General features: G+C 37.4%; 2 protein-coding genes across 10 annotated transcripts in view; one reads left to right on the forward strand and one right to left on the reverse strand.

Moving 5' to 3' along the window:
• Window positions 1-1295: 1295 nt before the first annotated feature.
• The window catches only part of LOC114310206 (uncharacterized), a 32442-nt gene continuing 11964 nt past the window's right edge, over window positions 1296-21773 (forward strand). The window contains exons 1-3 of one of the 4 annotated variants that reach the window (XR_014328198.1): window positions 1300-1478; window positions 16127-16268; window positions 16381-17358. Coding sequence is in view for 1 of the 4 variants with exons in the window: in XM_082867287.1 (XP_082723413.1) it covers window positions 1418-1478 (61 nt within the window). In the remaining 3 variants the exon portion in view is untranslated. Of the gene's footprint in view, window positions 1479-16126; window positions 16269-16372; window positions 17359-21773 lie in introns of those variants that run through there. The other 3 variants (XR_014328197.1, XR_003646037.2, XM_082867287.1) reach the window with 3 other exon arrangements.
• Window positions 3275-9050, reverse strand: LOC114272360 (protein ILITYHIA). Of its 6 annotated transcripts, XM_082867291.1 has the most exons (16): window positions 8736-9049; window positions 7931-8016; window positions 7522-7672; window positions 7299-7399; window positions 7142-7177; window positions 6470-6592; window positions 6316-6372; window positions 6109-6219; window positions 5815-6006; window positions 5487-5660; window positions 4667-4777; window positions 4500-4569; window positions 4277-4355; window positions 3952-4015; window positions 3756-3837; window positions 3275-3507 (listed from the first exon to the last, which is right to left on the reverse strand). In XM_082867291.1, the coding sequence occupies exons 9-15, from the start codon at window positions 5854-5856 to the stop codon at window positions 3811-3813; spliced, it is 567 nt and encodes a 188-aa protein (XP_082723417.1). In that variant the 5' UTR covers window positions 5857-6006; window positions 6109-6219; window positions 6316-6372; window positions 6470-6592; window positions 7142-7177; window positions 7299-7399; window positions 7522-7672; window positions 7931-8016; window positions 8736-9049; the 3' UTR covers window positions 3275-3507; window positions 3756-3810. The 6 variants fall into 6 exon arrangements, with proteins under 6 accessions (XP_082723417.1, XP_082723420.1, XP_082723418.1 ...); XM_082867294.1 differs by lacking the exon at window positions 3756-3837; XM_082867289.1 differs by having other exon boundaries at window positions 3339-3507; window positions 3756-4015; window positions 8736-9050.

Consider the following 21773-nt stretch of genomic DNA (forward strand, 5'->3'; position numbering starts at 1 on the left):
GTGATAAAATGGATTCTCAACTCATCTTCTTTTTGGGTGATAAGTCTTGTAGTGCATAACATGGCGGATGTAACTGTCGATTTCCTCATTGACTAAGCAATTGGCAGATGGAACACAGAGGTACTCCATCAATTTTTTTGTTATTTTCAAAGACTAGGCAATTGGCGGATGAAACACAGATGTACTCAACCAACTTTTTGTTATTTTCGAAGCGAAAATTATTAGCCAGATTTCCTTTTGTCCAAGACTTCTAGCTGATAAAATAATCTGGCATTACACCGAGTGCGGATTTTCTTTGTCAAGTCAACATACCATCTAACAATCGTGACCATACAGCCTTCTACCTCTGTTTTGAATTCTTTGGATGTCTGAACTTTTCTGAATAAAAATGTGATCCTTGTGTATTCCAAATAAAGTCAAATATTTTGTGTATATGGCGAGCCTATAATAAGAGCATCTCTAGCAAGGATAGTCAAAATAGCTATTCAAAATTTCACTTTACTATTTTAGCTAGTCATTTTTTTAATATACACTCCACTAAGGCTATCTACTTTAGGTATCTTTTATTAAAATATTCTTATACTTTAGATATCTTCTATTAAAATATTCTTAGAAACAAAAGTTTGAATTAAAAAAAGGATAAAAAAAAATTAAAAGCTAGTGCACAGTGCCTTGTCTTTCCTAGCAAAGTACTGTAACAAAATGTTAGTTTAGCTTCACATTAGCTAGGCTGCTAGAGAAGAAATTTAAGCCTTTAGCTTGCTATTGTAGAGTTTTTGGTGAAATGAAGAGGTTGCTAGAGATGCTCCATTAAAGAAATTCTTTTAGAGCGCAACATTGTCCACAAACCTTATTGCATATTTAGTGGGTGTTTAGGAAGTTTTTATTTTAGTAGGTTATTTTAGTAGGCTAAAATTTTTGCATTTGGGAAGATAATTATATTTTTTTTGTAGTTAGATGTGATGTTTGTGAAAGAAAAAATGAAATGATTATAGGTTTGATGTGACATTTTATCTTTTGGCTATTTTAGTCTGTTTTGTCTTTTTGTGAATTTTAGCCTAAATTAGGCTAAAATTTTACTTCCTAAACAGCCCTTAAATTTGATTAGTTTAGAACATAAAGAAAAAATATTTATTTTTAACGATTGAATAAAATCATGTAACCATCTTATCATGGTGAATGTAATTTTTCATCCCCAAATTTTCTTTTTTCCCTTGACAAAAAATAAATAAATAAATAAATAAATAAAATTATAAAATGATGTGATTTTACAAATCCGGGGCTGTGGTTGCAATTTACCCAAGGAATCCGAAGTCCCCTGTAATCCTTCTCTTTCTCATTATCTTGTCTCGACCTCTGAGCTCGATAGCATGATCCTCTAGAATTTCATTGCAGCTTTTGGTGATTCTACGACAATATGACCCCCATCTCGTCCATCGAACTCAATTATCTCGTCTTTTGTTACCTTCAAGTATCAGGTTTCTCTCATACTCTTTCTTTCTGATATACATTATGATTCACAGTTTGTTGTATATGAAATTGGCATATTTAGGATTCTTCTAAATTTCTTGATACGGATTGTGGTAAGTAGGATTTCTGAGCTCGTTTTTTTATTTTATATTATGTTCCTTGCTTTTTAGTTTAGAGTTTAACTTGTTTGAGAATAAATTTTTAATAATGGCTATAAAGAGTACTAAGTTGTTGACCAATAGGGTTTATATCTTGCAATTGTGCATATTTAGTGGGGTGGGGGCAATTTGGGGAGCTTCTATTTCCACGTATCAAAAATTCTTAGTGCACATCTTTTTCAACCTTCAAATCCTAACCCTAACCCTAACCACCACCTCCAAACCTTAACCCTAAACACATCGTAGTCCCCTCACTAGTCTCATTCCCTCCCATCGTCGCCCGTTCCTTAGCCACCATCCTCTCATGTCTGCCACCCCAGCCTTCACTACCATGACCCAGCCCCCTTCCCCACCCTCATAGCACCTTCAAACCTGCATCTTAGAAAACACTCCATTCTTGCTGCATCTTTAAACCCTAAATTGAGGAAGAAAAGAATGAAGAAGAATGATAGGGGCTGGGGAGAGGGTAGCATATGATAAGAGGTGGTGAAAGGGGAAGAGACAACAGGGAGAGGAGGCTGCGATGGGAGGGGATGGAGAAGATTAGGTTTTAGGATAGAGAAGATAAGGGTATTGTAGTAGTTTTATTGTAGGTCAAAATTGTAATTAAAAAAAGGACTGAGTGTGTGAAATGAGGTCGAATGTTGTGTGGAAATAGAAGCTCCCGATGACTTGGCTTTTGTTAAGGGTAAGTTTTTAGTAAAATGACAAAAATACCACAGTCAAGATGCTTGACTTACTACATGATGGCATTTTGGTTTGTCATTTTTGTCAATTCCTACAAAAACTTGCTTGGACACAAGGCACCCTATTCAATATTCCAACTTTCTTATCGTATTTATCTAGTGTATTGGCTATTGTTGACTTAAGTTAATAATAATTCAGAGTGAGTTTTTCAACAAAGCAATGGGAAATTAGGAATGATTATTTTATACAGCTGAATTGCCTTGGTTCTTCGGAAGGTGGTTTCAATTTGGGTGATGTGGTGGAAATGTTGGGGAGATATCCAAATAGATTAAAAATGGAAAGATTTCTTTGGCATTCAGTGATGAGAAAATAGTCATGAAATGGGTTGACACTTTTGTGTTACTGTCGATGATATGAGTCCATAATTGATTTCATAGAGAAATTTTGGCTTCTCAAAAGTGCCACTGTTATAATTTCTGTAGTCTTTGGATAAGAGGTTTAACTTTCCTTAGAAACATGAATGGAATAGAAATTAGTTACACTGCAGGAAATTCAGTTTTTAGTGGCGTTTAAAAAACGCCGCTAAAAGTGTCAAAAACGCCGCCAATTCTTTTTGTGACGCTTAGCACCAAACGTCGAGGACGCGGCCGTCGCTATAACTTTATGGCGTTTTAAAAACGTCGTGATATTAGTATAGGCGGCGTTTTAAAAAACGCCGCCAAATGTCCTCCTAACCACGCGCCAAATGTCTCGCGACATTTAGCGACGTTTTTGGAAAAACGCCGTCATATCTTTTTTAAACAAATATGACCGTTAGCCGGTAAGATTTAAGAGGCGTTTGTAGAAACGCCGTCATATCCTTTTTTTTTTTTTTTTGAAAATTGTACTAATTTTATTTGATTGAGCTAAAAAAATATCTGCAATAGCACTAATATAAAATAACAACTCCCATTCAAATAGTTGTAATGAAGCATTAATTCACTTTCTCATTCAATTAATATCCAATCACCATTACCCACAAAATTAACATATCCAAAATCTAAAAATCATGTTTTAACGTTAGCCACAAACTAACATATATCCAAAAATTATGTCTTAACATTAACCACAAACTAACATATATCCAAAAATCATGGGTTTTTCCAGACGCTCCAACTCTCTCTTTTCTTCAGATGTAGTCCTCCATAGGTTACTGAAACAGAACCAACAACAATGAAAATCAAGCCACAAAATCAATGGAAATAAAAAAGGGATGCAAAATAAGTAAGGGGGAATCACAATGGTAAATGTAAACATGGCTAATAAGAGACCCAAAATTAAGGTTCCCTACCATAAACAAAAGCATTTATATTGAAGTGATCCAAAGTACACAATTATGCCTCAAAATACTACTAACCAACACTAAGCATAAACAATGGTAAAAAATCCTACTACAAAAACCTTCATTGAAAACATCAGCCAACTAATCTCTTGATTTCACAAAAAGGAATTGAAATCAATCCTCTATTGTCAGTGTAGCAACCTGCTCACACAAACGGAAAGTTTATTCTAAAGGTCATTCTTCAAGTAACTAGGACTTAGGATGCACTTGCCTGGAAAAAATAAAGAAAAGAATAGAAAATAGCAGTTCACTTACCAACTGAGCAACAACAAAAGCCACCACTAGCAAAAGGCCAGGACGTTCAACGAAAGACCAACTCCTAGAACGTGTCACAAATATTAGGGCCTGACTGATGATACTCACTTATTAATATAATCACCTCAATCAAACATATACAGACACAGAAAAACTACAATGTTATTACAAACTAAAGCTGCCAATGGTACGATTTCCCTTCAACAACTCATTTCTTATTCCCTACAACTTATTAATATAATCACCTCAATCAAATTCAGATTTAGATAAATAATCTATAGTGTAATGGATCAGAACAATAAATGCACAACCAAAAAGAACATACGTTGTTGCATAATGCTCAACCAGAACATGCCCAGCACTAAGTGCAGCTTCACGAACAGATTCATTCTCATCAGCAAGGCCTGCATATGGTAGAAGGAGACAACAGACTCAAATTATAGGGCCAAGAAATAGGTGGAGACAGTGAGTATATAACATGTAAAAAAGACATAATATCAAACATATACAGACACAGAAAAACAAAACATGAGAAAAACAATACTTACCATCTAGGATTGCAGGCAACACCTGCTGCAAATAGTTCTGGAATTGGACACCTAATGACCTTGGGAAATACTGCAAAAGAAATTCAATTAGAAGGCAATAATAAAAGACTTCCTATAAAACAAATACTACCAGAACATACACCAAATAATCAATTTCTTCTCCTCACCTTGAAAAGTGTCAAATAACCATCACGCACGGATGCTTTTTGATGAGAACAGTTCCGAATGATATCAGGAAGTATCTGCTCAAAATAATCCTTTCCTAGTGCAGCCAAAATCTAGAGAAGAAAAAGACAACAGCCTCTCAAAAACTACATTCAAATAAACACAGGTCTCAAAAATGACACAAACAAAAAACAGACATCATCGAAGTACTAGTGTTGTAATGACAAAACACAAAATGCAACTAAAGTCCAGGCATTTATGCAGCAACTAAACAAATGTTTTAACAGTAATGCCTAGAAGGGGGGTCTGGGTCTCTACACACGTGCTGTTTTCAGATTCAGAAATTAAAATCCTAGATTGTATTTGGCAGGCCAATAGCACAAGTGTTTGGGTGCACAGTGTCTATGTCAAGTCATAGCAACACAGATAACTCGCATCATTCTGCTGAAAATACAAGCTTTGATCCCAAGACTGCATAACAGTGTAATCAATTACTTAATTCAGACCCAAAATTCCGGCCTTGTTTCCATTGATTATATAATATAGACAGGTTATAGTAGTTTTTTGTTCTCATATTCGTCGTTCATATTGAATTATATATTTCTGTTATTTCCTAAAAGACAATTCGATTTTGAAAATACGACTGCTATTATTCGAACAAAATCAAGGTCACTCAAGTTGGTGGATGATGCGAAATTATATGAAAAACTTAGACATGAACCAATTAGATGCTGATGATTAATATAAAAAAAATCAAAAAAGAGTTAGAATAAAAAGAAAAACAACGAAAAGAAAAATCAAACACAAATAGTAAACTCTAACCTCACTTAGTCCTTGAGCAGCTCCAGAGCGTTCAACGTTACTACCATCAGACTTGAGTGTCTCTAACAACCATGAAACAAGATCTGGGAAGTTTTCTTCTCCCATTCCTCTTATGAGAGAACCAAGGGCCCTTGCAGCAACAGACCGAACTTCAGGGATTGGATCCACAAGAACCTGTTTCATCAGGAACATGGAAAGATAGTAAATTTGCCATTCTTCTATAAAAAAAAATGTCTTACAGATAGAAAACCATGTACAGGAAGCAAAATGCCTATAAGATATATATCCGTTGGGTCAACATGTAAGATTCTAGAGTGTAAAATGGTACCTTTTTTACTTCAGGAAGGAGTAAACCTATGTAAGGAATCATATCCTTCGGTTCAGTCACTCAAGAGCACATGTTTCCAACTATCTGGGCAGCTTTCTTTTTAGTTTCAGCACTCCTCTCTCTTAGCCCTCTATGAACTATTGGTACCAACAGTGCGAGTGAAGGAGCATCAATCGAATTGATAAATGTTGTCTGCAACCAATGAAACACATTTAAAGCTATTTTATTTTAAGGGGGAAAAAAAGGAACAGATGCATAAATCATAACAATTAATAGTAAAGTTCACATCCTTACTTGGAGAAGAATATCAAGGGAATGCTTCGTGTAGTCATTGGGGTCTGTAAGGCCCATTAGAAGTGTTGGGACAAGAGCAGCAATTTCTGGATTTTTAATCACATTCCCAACCTAGAAATAAAACAAAGACGTGATTACAAGAGCACAAAAAAACTACACAAGTACGCAAAAGTGAATGAGCACTAAACTAATAACACAAAGTACGACCTGCTGAAGGGCTGTTTGCCCCGCTGACTGAACTTTAGGATGGGTGTCTGTTAGCACCTGCAATCATAGAGAATTTATGTCTCCTCAAAGACGATGAAGTTACCAGTCAAATCAAAACTAGGAAGCCATAAGGTCATAATTCATTAAGATATACCTCTGTCAATTTTGGCACAATCTTAGGAAGGCATTGAGAAAGTTGCTGTGGAGCGCAGTAAGCCATAGCACCAAGAAGTTGAACACTACTTTGCTTTGTTCGCCAAGCTTTATCTTCAAGGCCCTATGGTAGTAACCACAGTCAAAATTGGCAATCAGACAATATGCTATACAACCACCTTAACTTTAAAAAGATGAAAAGAAATTAGACCTCAGCAAAATTATCCAATTTTTCAGAAAAGGTACAAAAATTTTAGACCCAACACAATGATTTTAGTCATTGCAATTTATCTATTAGTACAAAAGTACACAATGAAATAGAAAATTTCACAACAATCAACATTACAAAAACTCAACTATTTCTTGCAAGATTAGTAGATATCTGTCGAAATTGAGTGGCAATATAGTAGGATATCATATGATTCAGAGTTACATATTATGTTCCAATTTTACTACCACAAAACCAAAGAAAACTGGAAATGAAATTTGTAAATTATGCATCCTAATATTCCCATTTATACTCTTTTTTTTAAAATTACAAAAACATCAGCACATCTTTATCATAAATATCTTACTGCAACAATTGCATCAACAAAATAACCATGCACTCGCAGAGTTATTAATAAAACAAGCGCATCACAAAAGAACCATGCACCTTAAGAGTTATTACTACCTGCTAATGGAGAGTCTACCACCATCAAGCATCACCCTAGATGACCACATCAACAAAAAGAGATGATAGAAAAAATTGGATTAGACGATCAGTATAAAGCATTCTGAAAAGGTAATAATTCAGATGGAAATTGAAATCAATAAACATTTAAAAGTACCTTGGATGCAGCTACATATCCAAGCAGGGTTGCCAGCACAGCAGTGCTGCAAGGTGAAACGGCTAATGCGAATGTAAGCCCAGCCAAATATGCTTGCACACCTGACATGTCCAATTTTTTAAAATGTTATTTGCACTTTCAAGCTGTAAGCACATCCGAGAGCCAGCTAAACAACAGTGATGAATACTTGAGAATCTGATGGTAAAATTAGAAAGTCCATTACCTGAAGGGAAATTAGCAGCAGCAGCACGAGGATCAAAGTTGTTGCTTTGCTTTGCTACCATCATGTTATCTCAAGTCGTGCAAGGCTTACGAAACTTGATCATATTGAAAAGCATCCACATCACAGCCCAGACCATGAGCCAATCCTGGTTCTGAAAAAGTAATATTAACCAGACCATAACTATATATGTAAATAGATATGTGTTGGGTTGGGGCAGGTCACCTAGTTAAGTTCTCCACTGCCATTCTCATGCATTCCAAGCACAAATAGTGAATTGAGAGAGACAGAGAGAGCGAGAGAGAGAGAACGAACGATAATAATGAATTGAGAGATATGTTTCCATTACAGCACTGAAATAGGCTTCGAAATGAAGAGTTTCAGAGAGAGACAGAGAGACGATGGAGCTCACCTTAGTAGACGATGGTGCAGATGGTGTTTTGGAGCTTCGAAATCGAAACCGCTCTGAGATGAAATCACTGAGATCGATCTGAATCTCTGTGAATGATAAGCTTTTAGAGAGGGTTGACACAGAGAGAGAAACCAAAAAAGTGAAGTGTTAGTTAATTGTGGTTAATTAAGAATGCAATTTACACAGCTTATTTTGCAAATTCTTCCACATGGAACCATACAGAGACTTTGCAGTGGATATAGAAATGAAGTAAACAAAGAAGCCAAACCAGTAATTCATAGGTTTAAAATCAAACATAAAGCAAAAGAGATTAGGATGTTTGCGATTAAATTAATAGAAATAGAGCAGGGTTTCAGTAATTCCGCTTCCTTCTCTTCTTCACCCTCCTCTGTTTTCCCTTCTTCTTTCACTTCACCTTTGTCTTCGACGTTAGCTATTTCTTCTTGTTTCTTGTCTTCTAGGGTTTCAGACGCCATCAAAATGAACTTCCAGAAAAGAGAGAGAGAGAGAGAGAGAGAGATAGGGTGTGCTGTATGTATATGTATATAGAGAGATCAAAAAAGAACCTAACAGATCAATTCAACAATTCAACAATTCAACAAATATTGATGTATACAAATGTTATACATGCAGTAAAATTCGATAGAGAGAGAGAGAGAGAGAGTATCGATTAAAGTTCAGTAAATGAGGATCAAGTCAGAATGCCTCTCTCTGAATCTCTGCAAATGAGGTTCAAGTAAGAATGCCTTCAAAACATTGATTTCATAGATCTAGAGAGAGAGAGAGAGACGGTGGAGCTGGCTACCTCGCCGGTGCAGATGACGGTGGCGATGGAGCTTCGAAATCGCTCTGAATCTCGAAATCCATCTGAATCTTCGAAATCGCTTCGAAATCGCTCTGAATCTTTGAAATCGCAGGTGCAGATGGAGCTTCGATGAAGAAATGTGTGCGTATACGGATTGAGAGAGAGAGAGATGTGTGCGTATTCAAGCTTCAAGAACAGCCGATTGATCTCCTCCGTCTTCTTCGTCGCTGAGAGAGAGAGAGAGATGTGCGCGAAATTGTATTACACTTCGCACTCAGATTAAAAAATAAGGGTTTCATAAAGGGGCGCGTGTAGCTACAGCATTCGGAGGCGCTTTTAAGCGCCTTCAATTGGAAACGGTGCCGTTTTGGTTTTAAAAAATATGCGACGGTTACAAAACGCCGTTAAAAATTAGCAAACGTGACGTTTAATAAAACGCCGTTAATTAAACGCCGTTAATTGTCTTATTTCCTGTAGTGTTAGTTTAACTATTTCCTTACGTGGGTATACTTATACCTAGTTGGGGTTACCTTATCTCTATTTCATACTCCAGTATGTCGATTCCCGTTTGGCACTTCAAATGATAAAAATAACCATCTTTTTGCATTCCAGCTAAAATGCCATAATCTCATGTGGCATTTGGTGTAATATGTCAAATATGACATGCCCAAAGGAAACATGTCTTTAATTTTTCTTTTTTTTTTTTATTATTCTATGAGGTAGGTGCCACAATAAAGTAATAACTTTTATTTTCAAATTGAGGAAAGGACATGAGAAAGAAGCCAAATTTTAAAAAATAATAAATTTGGCACATCGAGTGGAGTTTTTATTTTTAGAGATGCCAAATTGCCACATAGACTTCGAATGAATATGACTTCCCTAAATTTGAAGGTTTGGTTGGGGATGTTCTTATGGGCTTAGCCTAAGCAAGGCCTATAAATTACCAAGAACAGTTGCTTGGCTAGTTAGTGTGGCTGATGGCGATGGAGAGGTAACACGGTTGTAGGTAGGGGGTTGGCTGGGTTCCTTTTAGGGTTAATTTTTTTGGAAGAAGATGGTTAGGGTTATGGCCTTTGGAGAAGAATATGAAGGATAAGGGAATATTTGTCCTTTTATATTGTATTTTGACTCTTGACAGAGTTTTCGTTCCATGTCAACTCTTATCTTAGGTTCTTGTGGAACAAATTCCATCAATTTGAACGGAATTATTAAACGCAAATATGTAAAATACAAAATGGCCAAAACCACATGACGGGTAATTGGTTATTTTTGAAACTCAATGGGCTTCTAAACTAAACCACAAGGAAATAAATTAAATTTTGCCCTAGTTACAATCAAGCCTTTGACCAAAAATTGGAAAAAGGATGCGTGTGTAAGTACCGAAGGAGTTAATGGCAAGCATAAGTGCTTTTACAAACTTTCTCTAATGTGTAATAAATTTTATTTTATGGCTTTCTTGCACTTTCTTTTAATGTTATCATTCCTAAGGTTCACTATTGAAATGAACATTATTTGTTTTTAAAGAATTCATTAGACAGGCCACAAGTTTACCCATGGTTTATAGTTTGAGAGAACTTTTGGGATTTTAGTTTCCATTTGCCTCTAAATTTTAGGAAAAAGGGAAACAATTTGATGTTTTAATGTGTTCCTTGTTATACTGTATTGGTGAAAATAACAGAAAAATCATGTTTTATTGATAAATAATGCAAAGAAAATGAGATACAAATAGATCAAACTGAGGCACGGATATCTCATTTTTTTTAAGGAGATCAAGCCCACTGCGGTAGGAAGAACCCAAATACCGATGCAACAGTCACGAAACTATGACTTGTCCCCTCCAGGATATAACAGCCCGACCACTTGTCATATGGTTCAGCCCAACTCGGCACAAGATGGTGAACTCAAAGCTCCACCAAGAAAAACATCATTCTTTGCTAGTAATCTCTCAAGTATAAATAATAGTTGGTGTAGAAAAGAGTAGATGAGATGAACTATTTATAGGCCACTAGGACCTTACAATTTACACCAAAAAATAATAATGACCATTAAACTAGAGACAAGGGAGAGTCTCCAAATATTAACTCACCACCAAGTTCATGAACTTCCAATTAATCTCCATTCATGAACAAGACAAAAGGTCACCAAAAACAATGAATCTCTATTCGTCAAACAAAATGAGATTTATGAACAAGACAAAAGAAGATTCATTAACAAAATAAATAAATAAATAAAAGATATTAAAATGGTTCAACAGTCCCCCACTTATTTTAATATCAACAAGGACAAGAGAGATTACCAAACAAAGATAGACTAGTACGCATCATGGCGATGTGTTTTGCATTGAACCTTCATTTGTGAAACAACGACCTCTACTCCAGAGTCGATAGTAGTCTTAGACTTGAACTATGGCTACTTAGGGGAAATAAAGTATTACTGCTCACATATAATAATCCAGGTGTTGACATGAGCTTTTAATAGCCAGCACATTACGGCCTTGTGTCTATCCCAGTTTTCATGAGCATATTTGAGAATAAGCCTTGTTCTCATAGAAAGCGGCCCCGCTTTCATGCTCACATAGGTGAAATCTATCAAGAATGTTCCTGTAATTTACACACCCCACTACACAAGAGCTACAGAATTTCATTAAGAATATAAAAACTCAACCCTTCAACATTACAGAACAAATGCACTTACATCATATGAATGAATAACAAAATATTAAGGAGTGCATTTTTTACAACCACCATATGATTCATTATTCCCATTGAACCTAGTCACAGGATCTTCGGTCCCCAGGTTGGGTGTCCTCATACATGGTTTATGATTTTATAGGCTTCAAACCCATCCCCTTCGATGTATTCCAGACCCTATCTCTCGCCAAGGCCTTGGTTAACGGATCCACAAGCTTATCACAAGATTTTACATAATTCACAGTTATGATGCCATTACTCAAATAGGATCTCATATTACTGTGTTTCCTTTGAATAGGTCTGGATTTACCATTATAAGAATGGTTGTTCAATCTACCAATAGCAGTAGTGCTATCACAACGAATTAACACGTGAGGAATTGGTTTTTCCCAAAAAGGGATTTCATGTAACAAATCTCTTAACCAATTCGCTTCCTCACATGCTAAAGCTAACGCTATAAGCTTAGCTTCCATTGTAGAATTAGCAATTATAGTCTGTTTTTAAACTTCCAACATATAGCACCACCACCCAAGGTAAAAATAAAACCTGAGGTAGAGAGAGAATCACCTGACAAAGTGTTCCAATTGGTATCACTATATCCCTCAAGTACCGCAGGATACTTGGTATAAAACAAACCATAATTTTTTGTACCAAATAAATATCTCATAATTCTTCCCATGGCTAGCCAATGATCTTGACTTGGCTTGCTAGTAAACCTGCTAAGTACTCCAACAGCATATGAAATGTCAGGTCTAGTACAGTCAGTAACGTATCTCAAACTACCAATCATGCTAGCATATTCCATTTGATTAATCACTTCTTTTTCATTTGTTACAATAGATAAATGTATGCTTGCAACAAAAGGAGTAACAACATGTTTACAGTCTAGAAAGTTATATTTCTTTAAAATTTTCTCAACATAATGCAATTGATCAAGAAAAACGGCATCATTAGTCTTAGTAATTTTAATTCCCAAAATAAAATTGGCTTCACCAAGATCTTTCATATCAAAGTGACTATTAAACATATTTTTAGTCTAATTTATAATATGTAAATTAAAGCCAAAGATAAGTAGATCATTCACGTATAGGCTAATAATCACTTGTACATTCTCACAAGTTTTATAATAAATGCACTTATCACATTCATTAGTCTGATAGTCATTCTCAAGCATTTAGGAATCAAATTTCACATACCATTGTTTAGGAGCTTATTTTAAACCATAAAGGGATTTAATTAGCTTACACACCTTGCTTTCTTGGCCAGGCTCCACAAAGCCTTTGGGTTGGTCCATGTAAATCTTCTCATCTAGATCTCCATTTAAAAATGCTATTTTAACATCCATTTGATGAATTTTTAAATCATGAGTTGCAGCCACTGCTATCAACAGTCTAATAGATGTAACTCTAGTAACTAGAGAAAAAGTATCAAAGAAATCAAGATCAACTTGTTGCTTAAAACCTTTAGTGACAAACCTCACTTTATATTTATCTGTAGTTCCATCCGGTTTAAGTTTTTTACAAATGACCCATTTACACCCAATAGTTTTACAACCTGGAGGTAAATCTACTAGCTTCCATGTTTTATTTGAAAGTAGTAAATCTATCTCATCATTTACATCTTCTCCCCAAAAAATAACATTAGGTGATGATAAAGCTTCTTGTACCGTAAGAGGAATTTCTTCCACATTGTAAAGATAATAGTCAGAGCTAAAATCTTTTTCAACTTTAGCTCGTTTACTCCTCCTTGGTTTGATTTGAGAATTTTCTTGTTCTTGAAAAACTTGAAATGGAGTAGAAGAGCTAGGCATGGATAAAATATTTTCAGAAATTATTTGACCCACACTATTTCTAGATTTGAAAGGAAATTTTTTTTCATGAAAAATAGCATCACCTAATTCAAAAATAATATTATTTTCTATATCAAAAAATCTATAGGCTGTACTGTGCAATGCATACTCAAGAAAGCACAAGTGGTAGCTCGTTCACCTAATTTAAGTCATTTAGGATCTACAAGCCTCACAAAAGCTAAATAATCCCAAGCCCTCAAATAACCTAGATTTGGTTTATGCCCTTCTCACAACTCATAAGGTACAATTTTAGTCTTTTTGTGTGGCACTCTATTTATCACATGGCAAGTAGTCAAAATAGCATCGCCCTAAAAATTTGAGGGAGCACCTGAATCAATAAGCATAACATTCATCAAGTCAATTAACGTTCTATTTTTTCTTTCAGCTACGCTATTAGATGAAGGTGAATATGGTAAAATAGTCTCATGAATAATTCCCAATGACTGAACAAAAGAGTTGAATCCAAGAGATTCATATTCCTGGCCTCTATCACTTCTAATTCTCTTAATCTTTTTACCGAATTGATTTTCCACTTTAAGAAGGAATTCTTTAAATTTCTCAAAAGCATCACTTTTATTTTTTAATAAATATACGTTTGTATATTTTGAAAAATCATCAATAAAAGTGATAAAATATCGGTTACCACCCCGAGTTAAAATTTCTTCAAACTCACACAAATCAATATGAAATAATTTTAGCAATTCGGTATTTTTTTCAACACTTTTATGAGGCCTCTTGGTAATTTTTGCTTTACTGCAAACTTCACATTTCTCAAAATTTTTTGTCACTTTAGGAATTAATCCTAAACTACTCATAATTCCTACATATTTACTGTTAATATGACATAAGTGAGCATGCCAAAAATTAATAGAAGATAACATATAAACCGAATTTGTAGATGGTTTATTAATCTCAACATTCAATTTGAACATCCCATCAAAAGCATAACCCTTACCCACAAAAATACCCTTCTTGGTAATCACATATTAATCAGATTCCATAATTTGCTTAAAACTAGCCTATTCAACAAATAACTTGACATCAAATTCTTTCTTATGGACGGTATATAAAGCACATTTTTAAAGTAAGCACACGTCCAGAGGTGAACTTAAGGTCAACCTCACCACTCCCAAGTATCTTGGTTTGACTAGAGTCACCAAACATAATTGTTTTCTCATCATCAAAGGGAGTATACACCTTGAACTAAGCTTGATCATAACAAACACATCTATTAGCGCTAGAATCTGCCCACCAGCCGTCCACATAATTAACCGTGCAAATGTCTCTAATCATCGCCACAAATGGCTCCTCAATAACGTTAGCCTTTGGGGCAAGTGCACGTTTTCAAAATTTGCAAGTTCGAGCAATATGCCCACTTTTGCCACAGACAAAGCATGTAAAATTTGTAGAGGTGATGGACCTTGGTTTTTATTTGGATTAATCCATTTATTGTGAGGTTTTTCATAATTCTTCATATTCTTTTTATAAGGCTTCAAATAAGCATTCTTGGAATTATGACATTTGGGTAAGTTATTATTTGCTGAAACAAAGTTTACCTTAGAATTGTCATTACCCTCTTGTGTTATTAATGTATCTTGGCCTCTAGCCTCCTTTTCGACTCAGATGCGAGTGATCAACACTTCTAAGGAAGTCTTCTTTTGTTTGTGGTGCATGCTCTTTTGAAATTCTATCTAAGATGGCGGTAGCTTGTCAACAAGTCCTATAACTACCAAGTAGTCACCAATCTTGATGCCTTCAGATTTTACTTCTACAACTATCATTTGGAAATCTTGTGCTTGCTCCACAACAAATTTTCCATCCACCATTTGGAAGCGAAAAAAATGGCTAGCTGCATACTTTTTTGCTCCTGCCTCTTCAGTATCATACTTAGTCTGTAAAGCTTTTCAAATTTTCTTTGCAGAAGTATAAGTGGTGTCATAGTAATCATAAAATTGATCAGAAGGCAATTTAAGAGATAAAAATGACATTTATACTCATTTGTATTGTAAGAAGCCACTTTTGCTTCATGTGCCTCGTAATCTTCATCATTCATCTCCTCGGTTGAGATTTTGTTTGGATTTTTCTCGATAAGAACATATGTAACTTTCAAAAGGCTAAGGTAAAAAAGGAAAAGATGCAACTTTCAAAAGGCTGATGTAAAAAAGAACTTTTCTTTTCTACCTCTTAAAATGAACTCCCTTGAACTTGAAAGGCTTGTTGAGATCTCCAATTCCATCATTGGTTATTTCTGGTACTTGTTTCATGGTTGATCTTCTTAAAATTATTGGTGAAAATACCAAAAAAAATATATTTTATTGATAAATAATGCAAAGAAATTGAGATACAAATAGATCAGGCTGAGGCACAGATATCTCGTTTTCTTTAAGGAGATCAAGCTCACTGTGGTAAGAAGAACCCAAATACTGATGCAGTAGTCACGGAACTATGGCTTGTCTCCTCCAAGATACAACAACCTGACCACTTGTCGTATGATTCAGGCCAACTTTACACAAGATGGTGAACCCAAAGCTCCACCAAGAAAAACACGCTTCTTTGCTAGTAATCTCTCAAGTATAAACAATAGTTGATGTAGAAAAGAGTTTATGAGAGAAACTATTTATAGGCCACTAGGACCTTACAATTTATACCAAAAAATAATAATGACCATTAACTCACCACCAAGTCCATGAAATTCTAATTAATCTCCATTCATGAATAAGACAAAAGGTCACCAAAAATAATGAATCTCCATTCACCAAACAAAATGAGATTCATGAGCAAAACAAAAGAAGATTTACAAACAAAATAAATAAATAAAAGATATTAAAAAGGTCCAACATACTGTGTTGCAGGTTTTATGCATTCAACATTTTAGGATATGAGGCAGGCATTAATAAATGCCCTGTTGATGGCAATTTGGTTCCACCCGGAGCTCTCATCACATTTGTACAGAAAGGACTCTAGTATCTAGAGATGGAAGCAAACACGAGTAATGTTAGCATGCTTCATTCTGTTGCAAATTTATATCTACTTTTAATCAATTTATTTATTTATTTTTGTGTACCTTATACATATGTTGATCAATGTTTGTTTTCAAGCTTGCCAGAGTGAAACAGATAATGGATGCAGATTTCTCATTTTTACAACCCTTAGATCTCATTACAAAGGATGTCCATGAACTGCGGCAAATGACAAAAGAGAGATAGAAAAATTAGCAGAAAGGTAGAGATAAAGAATTTGACAGAGGACAGGAAGAGAGAGAAACAGCATAAGGATCACACTAATAGAGAAATGGTTACAAATAAGTAAGATAGTCAATGTAAATAACGAAGAGAATGGGATTTCTGGAGGTACATCCATTTAAAAAAAATTCCCTGTTGTGCTTTTCATTTTTTTGTATTAGTATAAATGTATAATTGATATTTGTTGAATGTTTTACTTTTACAAGGGAGAAAAGGATACTAGGGCATGCTTAACTATTTTGTTTTAGGTTTAATTATTTGCACTGTTAAACATGGAATCAGTAGTTATCAAAATTGAGAAACCAGTGAGGCTGTGAATCTTGTACCATTAAATGAATATCAAAATTAATATTAAAGATCTGGTATCTCTAGGGAACAAAAGGGAAAAGAACAGCCAATTGGGATATACTGAATGAAATCATATCTCTGGGCGTTGTTTAGCTTGCAAAGGATGTTAATTATTCAATCTTGGTTATATATTTGGTTATCTTTGAAGCTCTATTACTTCATTGTCTTCATGCAAATTTCTCAATCGATAATATGAGAGAGCCATTGCCTTCCCCTAAAAATAATACCAATAAAATAAAAATAAAAAATAATTCAAATTAGAACAAGATCACTGTGGGGACATAATTTTTTAGTGACCACACGTGGCCCAGGTGGCACCAAAGTGCCAGCCGAGGTGCCACGTGTCCTGGTCATGACGCCGAGATGATCTCGGATAGGCCGAGGTTATCTGCAAAGATACCGGAATCCAGGATAAGCGGATAAGGGACAAGAGTCCTAGAATAAGCGAGGATTTCAATTTGGATAAAGATAAGACTCTTAGAGAGTTTATCCCAATCCTACTCGGAGTCCAAGATTAGCAGTAATCCAGAGACCATTGAAGTCAGGCTTTTATTGGGATTAGATCAGTGTTGGCTATAAAAGAGAGGCACCCTCGTGGGTCTAAGGTACGCTTTTGTATTTTGAATAGTGAGTTAAGCACTTTTGCTATCTTTAAGAGATAACTGGCTTGATCGTCAGAGTGCCCCTGGGTGGATGAACCATCGCCGGAATCTTTTCTTTTTGACAGGTTGTTTGGGCTTAATCTATTCTATCGGTGTTCTCCAACTGAGTACCTGTTTGGTAGTGTGGTCGGAAATTGACACACACAATTTGGCGCCGTTTGTGGAAAAGAAAGAGAAATAGATGGCCAACAACGGACAAAAAGAAAAGGTTGGGGACGACATCCCTACTGAGAGCAGTAAGTTCATTAACCTTAATGTTGAAGAAGACAACTGCAACGAAGAGACTCGTAATAAGAATCACGGGGATAAAGATGTCAGCCAGGAGGGCGACGTACCAAAGAAATCAGACCGAAGTGGGTATTATAACGAGGACGACCTCCAGGTATGGAAAGATAGATGCCTACGGAGGGACGAAGAGATGAAGGAAATGGCAGACAAATTGGCGGACCTACAAAGGTCGTCAATTTCATGATGCAGAACAACGTCATGTAGCCATCGTTCCCATTACAAGACACGCCGATTCTAGCGGCCAAGAACAATGCTCAGAAGGGAGGGCAGAAAACAGTTCCTGTAGCCCCCCAGCACGTCAGAACCAAGGAACACTCTCACCGGCCTTCAAAGGAGGTCGGGCGAAGAGAGTCAATAAAAAGAGATTCATGGAGGACGCATTGTACCAAGGAGGATGACCCTAAAGAACATCGGCATGTTCAAGGGAATGAGCTCTGTTTCGACACAACTAACAAAGAGAGGTCCAAGAGGACTCACAATGACACCTCAAGTAGTGCACCGAAAAGATTGAAATCTGGAGATAGCCGAGCTCCTGGGCAGACCAAGGAAGATCTAAGGGATTACCTCCAGAGGAAGCAACAAGATGTCGAGGTAACCTCCCCGGTTAAGCCGAGAACGCCGTTCTCGGTAGAGTTGGACAAATTTGAGGCCCTGAAAAGGTTCAGTATGCTGAGATTCTAGATACACGACGATAAGTCAGACCCCAACTTTCACCTCGGCTTATACATGAACTCGATGGCATTATACACAGGGAACGAGTCATTACTTTGCAAGGTGTTACCCTCGTCCTTCGAGGAACTTGCATTAGACTGGTTTCACAAGTTGCCGAAAGGAACTGTGAAGACCTGAGAAGGCCTGGCTAAGATGTTTGTAGCTAGGTTTGTGACAAACAAGCTACAACCATTAAGGTTGGACTCCCTGATGGCTCTGAGAATCAGCGATGATGAAAGCCTTAAGGCCTATGCCAAGAGGTACTATGAGGTATTCAACTGGATACTAGGATGCAACCAAGAGGTGGCGGTCGTGTCTTTTAAGAACGGCCTGAAAGATGTTTGATTGCTTCGAAAATCATTGGCAAAAACACTGCCAAAAAGTATGGAGGAACTGATGGCGAGAATTGAGAAATATGCAAGGGCCGAGGAAGACACACTGAGGACAAAGGCGTCGAAACAAGAGAAGGGGAACGGCTCGCTAAAGCGAGGCCGAGGTAATGCGGATACAATAAGCCAAAAACAAGACTAAGGGCTGCACAGGCAGTCACAACCGTATTCCGAATCCCAATTTACAAAGTCTTGGAGAAAATCCGAAATCAGCCTTTTTACAGAGCACCAGTAAGGGCCCCTGGTGAATTTATGGGATGAAACCTTGGCAAGCATTGTGCTTACCACAACGAAGATGGGCATCTAACTCAGGGGTGCAGAGCCTTGGAGGCACATCTTGAAGACCTGGTAAGGCAAGGTCATTTAAGGGACCTTGTAGACGAGGCCAGGACAAGAGAAAAGCAAGCAAGACTGCCACCGGCACCGGCAGCACCGCCTCCTCCAGCACCCTAACCGCAGGTAGGCGGACCTCGAGTGATCAGTGTGATTCATTCGAAGGTCAATGAGAACAAAATACGTGGCGAGACTTAGAAGGTAAAACACTTGCAACATGTGTACCAGGTCCGGCAAAAAAGACCTAGGGTAGACGAGTGCCAAGGACCAGTGGTGTCCTTTACTGAAGACGACTTAGAGATGGTGCAGCATCCCCACAACGATGCCTTAGTAATATCCTTCTAGATTAGAGAATGCCAAGTGAAGCGCATCTTAATTGACCAAAGCAGCTCTTGTGACATAATATATGTTAGGTGTTACAAGGAGCTTGGCCTCCACCAAGATGATTTGGAACAATCCAATGGTCCAATGGTAGGGTTCAATGGAACGCTGACATGGCCCCTGGGAACAGTTAGCTTGGAGATGCAAGCTGGCACCAAGAAGATAAAAACTGAGTTCACAGTAATTGACACTCCCTCCCCTTACAATGCTATCATGGAAAGGCCATGGTTGCATGCAATGGGGGCTATGCCCTCAACATCGCACCAGTTATTGTGGTTCCTAACAAAGCATGCAATTGAGGAGGTCAGAGGGGATCAAGTACAAGCAAAGAATTGCTCCGTGGCAGCAATGAAATCCACCTACAACATACACAAAGTAGAACCAACAGAGATTGAAGACGAGGACATGGAAATCCTGGAGGATATCGACAAAGAGCTAGCCGAGAAGAGTGAAGAAGCCCTGAAAAAAATCCTTGTCCAGCAAGGGGATAAAGAACGCTTCTTCCTTCTTGGCTTGGGCTTGGCTGAAGAAGAGAAAAAAGAGCTAAAGGCGTTCTTGAGAGCAAACATTGAAGTGTTTGCCTGGACGCCGTACGAGATGCCTGGCATTAACCCCGAGGTCACTTGCCATAAACTAAATGTAGACAGGTCGGCCAAACCTGTCATCCAACGAGCAAGGAGGCCGACATCAATGCATGTTGAGGCAGTAGAAGAGGAGGTGGACAGACTTCTAGAGGCCAGAGCCATTCGAGAGGTAAATTACCCAACATGGTTATCAAACACAGTGGTTGTGAAGAAAAAGAATGGTAAGTGGAGGGTCTGTGTGGACTTTACCAGCCTAAACAAAGCTTGTCCCAAAGACAGTTTCCCATTACCCAAGATTGACCAATTGGTGGATGCCACTTCAGGGCACGGAAGGATGAGCTTCATGGATGCCTACAGGGGGTACCATCAGATAGCCATGTACCCCCCAGATGAGGAGAAGACTGCATTTATCACCCCAAAAGGGTTGTATTGCTACGGAGTGATGTCTTTTGGATTGAAAAATGCAGGAGCAACTTACCAGCGATTAGTGACTATGATGTTCAGACATCTAATTGGAAAAACTGTGGAGGTATACATAGATGACATGGTTGTGAAAACCAAAGAACCTGAGGGTCATCTGGAAGACCTAAAGGCAGTTTTTGACATCCTTAGAACATATCGGCTCCGACTCAATGCATCGAAGTGTGCATTTGGAGTTAGATCTGGTAAGTTCTTGGGATACTTGGTAACTAGAAGGGGCATTGAGGCAAGCCCGGATCAGATCAAAGCCATCTTAGAGCTGAAGAGCCTAACATCGGCAAAACAAGTGCAAATGTTGACTGGAAGGGCTGCAACCCTGAATAGATTTATAAGCAGAAGCTCTGACAAGTGCAAACCTTTCTTCAACTTAGTGAAGAAAGCCACAGACTTCTTGTGGACAGAAGAATGTGAAGCTGCCTTGGTGACTTGAAGAAGTATTTGACCATAGCTCCAGTCCTCTCAAATCCAATACCTGGAGAAGAGCTGTTCTTATACTTGGCAGTTTCGGAGCATGCAGTGAGTGCAATAATAATCAAAGAAGAAAATAGAGAGCAAAGGGCAGTTTACTACGTAAGTAAACCCTGGCAGATGCAGAGACCAGATACCTACCCTTGGAGAAGTTAACACTGGCTTTAGTAATGGCTTCTAAGAAACTGAATCATTACTTTCAAGCCCACAAAATTGTGGTGTTAACTGAACATCCTTTGATGTCCCTATTACAGCAGAGAGATCTGACAGAAAGAATAGCCAGATGGGTAGTGGCCTTGGACCAATATGACCTGGAATTTAGACCCAGGACAGCAATCAAAGGCCAAGTCTTAGCCGAATTTGTGGCCGAATTCACACCAGACACCATCATACATCGGGCTCCATTGAGCCAAGGTATACAACGTCCAAGTGATCAAGGAAAAACCCAGTATGGGACAGCAAAACAAAGGAAGGAAGAAAAACTCAGGCCTTGCAGTATTTACATCGGCGACTGATTCCAGCTGTTTGTTGATGGGAGTTCAAACCGACAAGGAGCGGGGCAGGAGTAGTGCTAGTATCTCCAGATGGGCAGATACTAGAACAATCCATTTGT

This window comes from Camellia sinensis, chromosome 4, assembly GCF_055761805.1.
Source record: "Camellia sinensis isolate YWXY chromosome 4, ASM5576180v1, whole genome shotgun sequence".
NCBI lineage: Eukaryota > Viridiplantae > Streptophyta > Magnoliopsida > Ericales > Theaceae > Camellia > Camellia sinensis.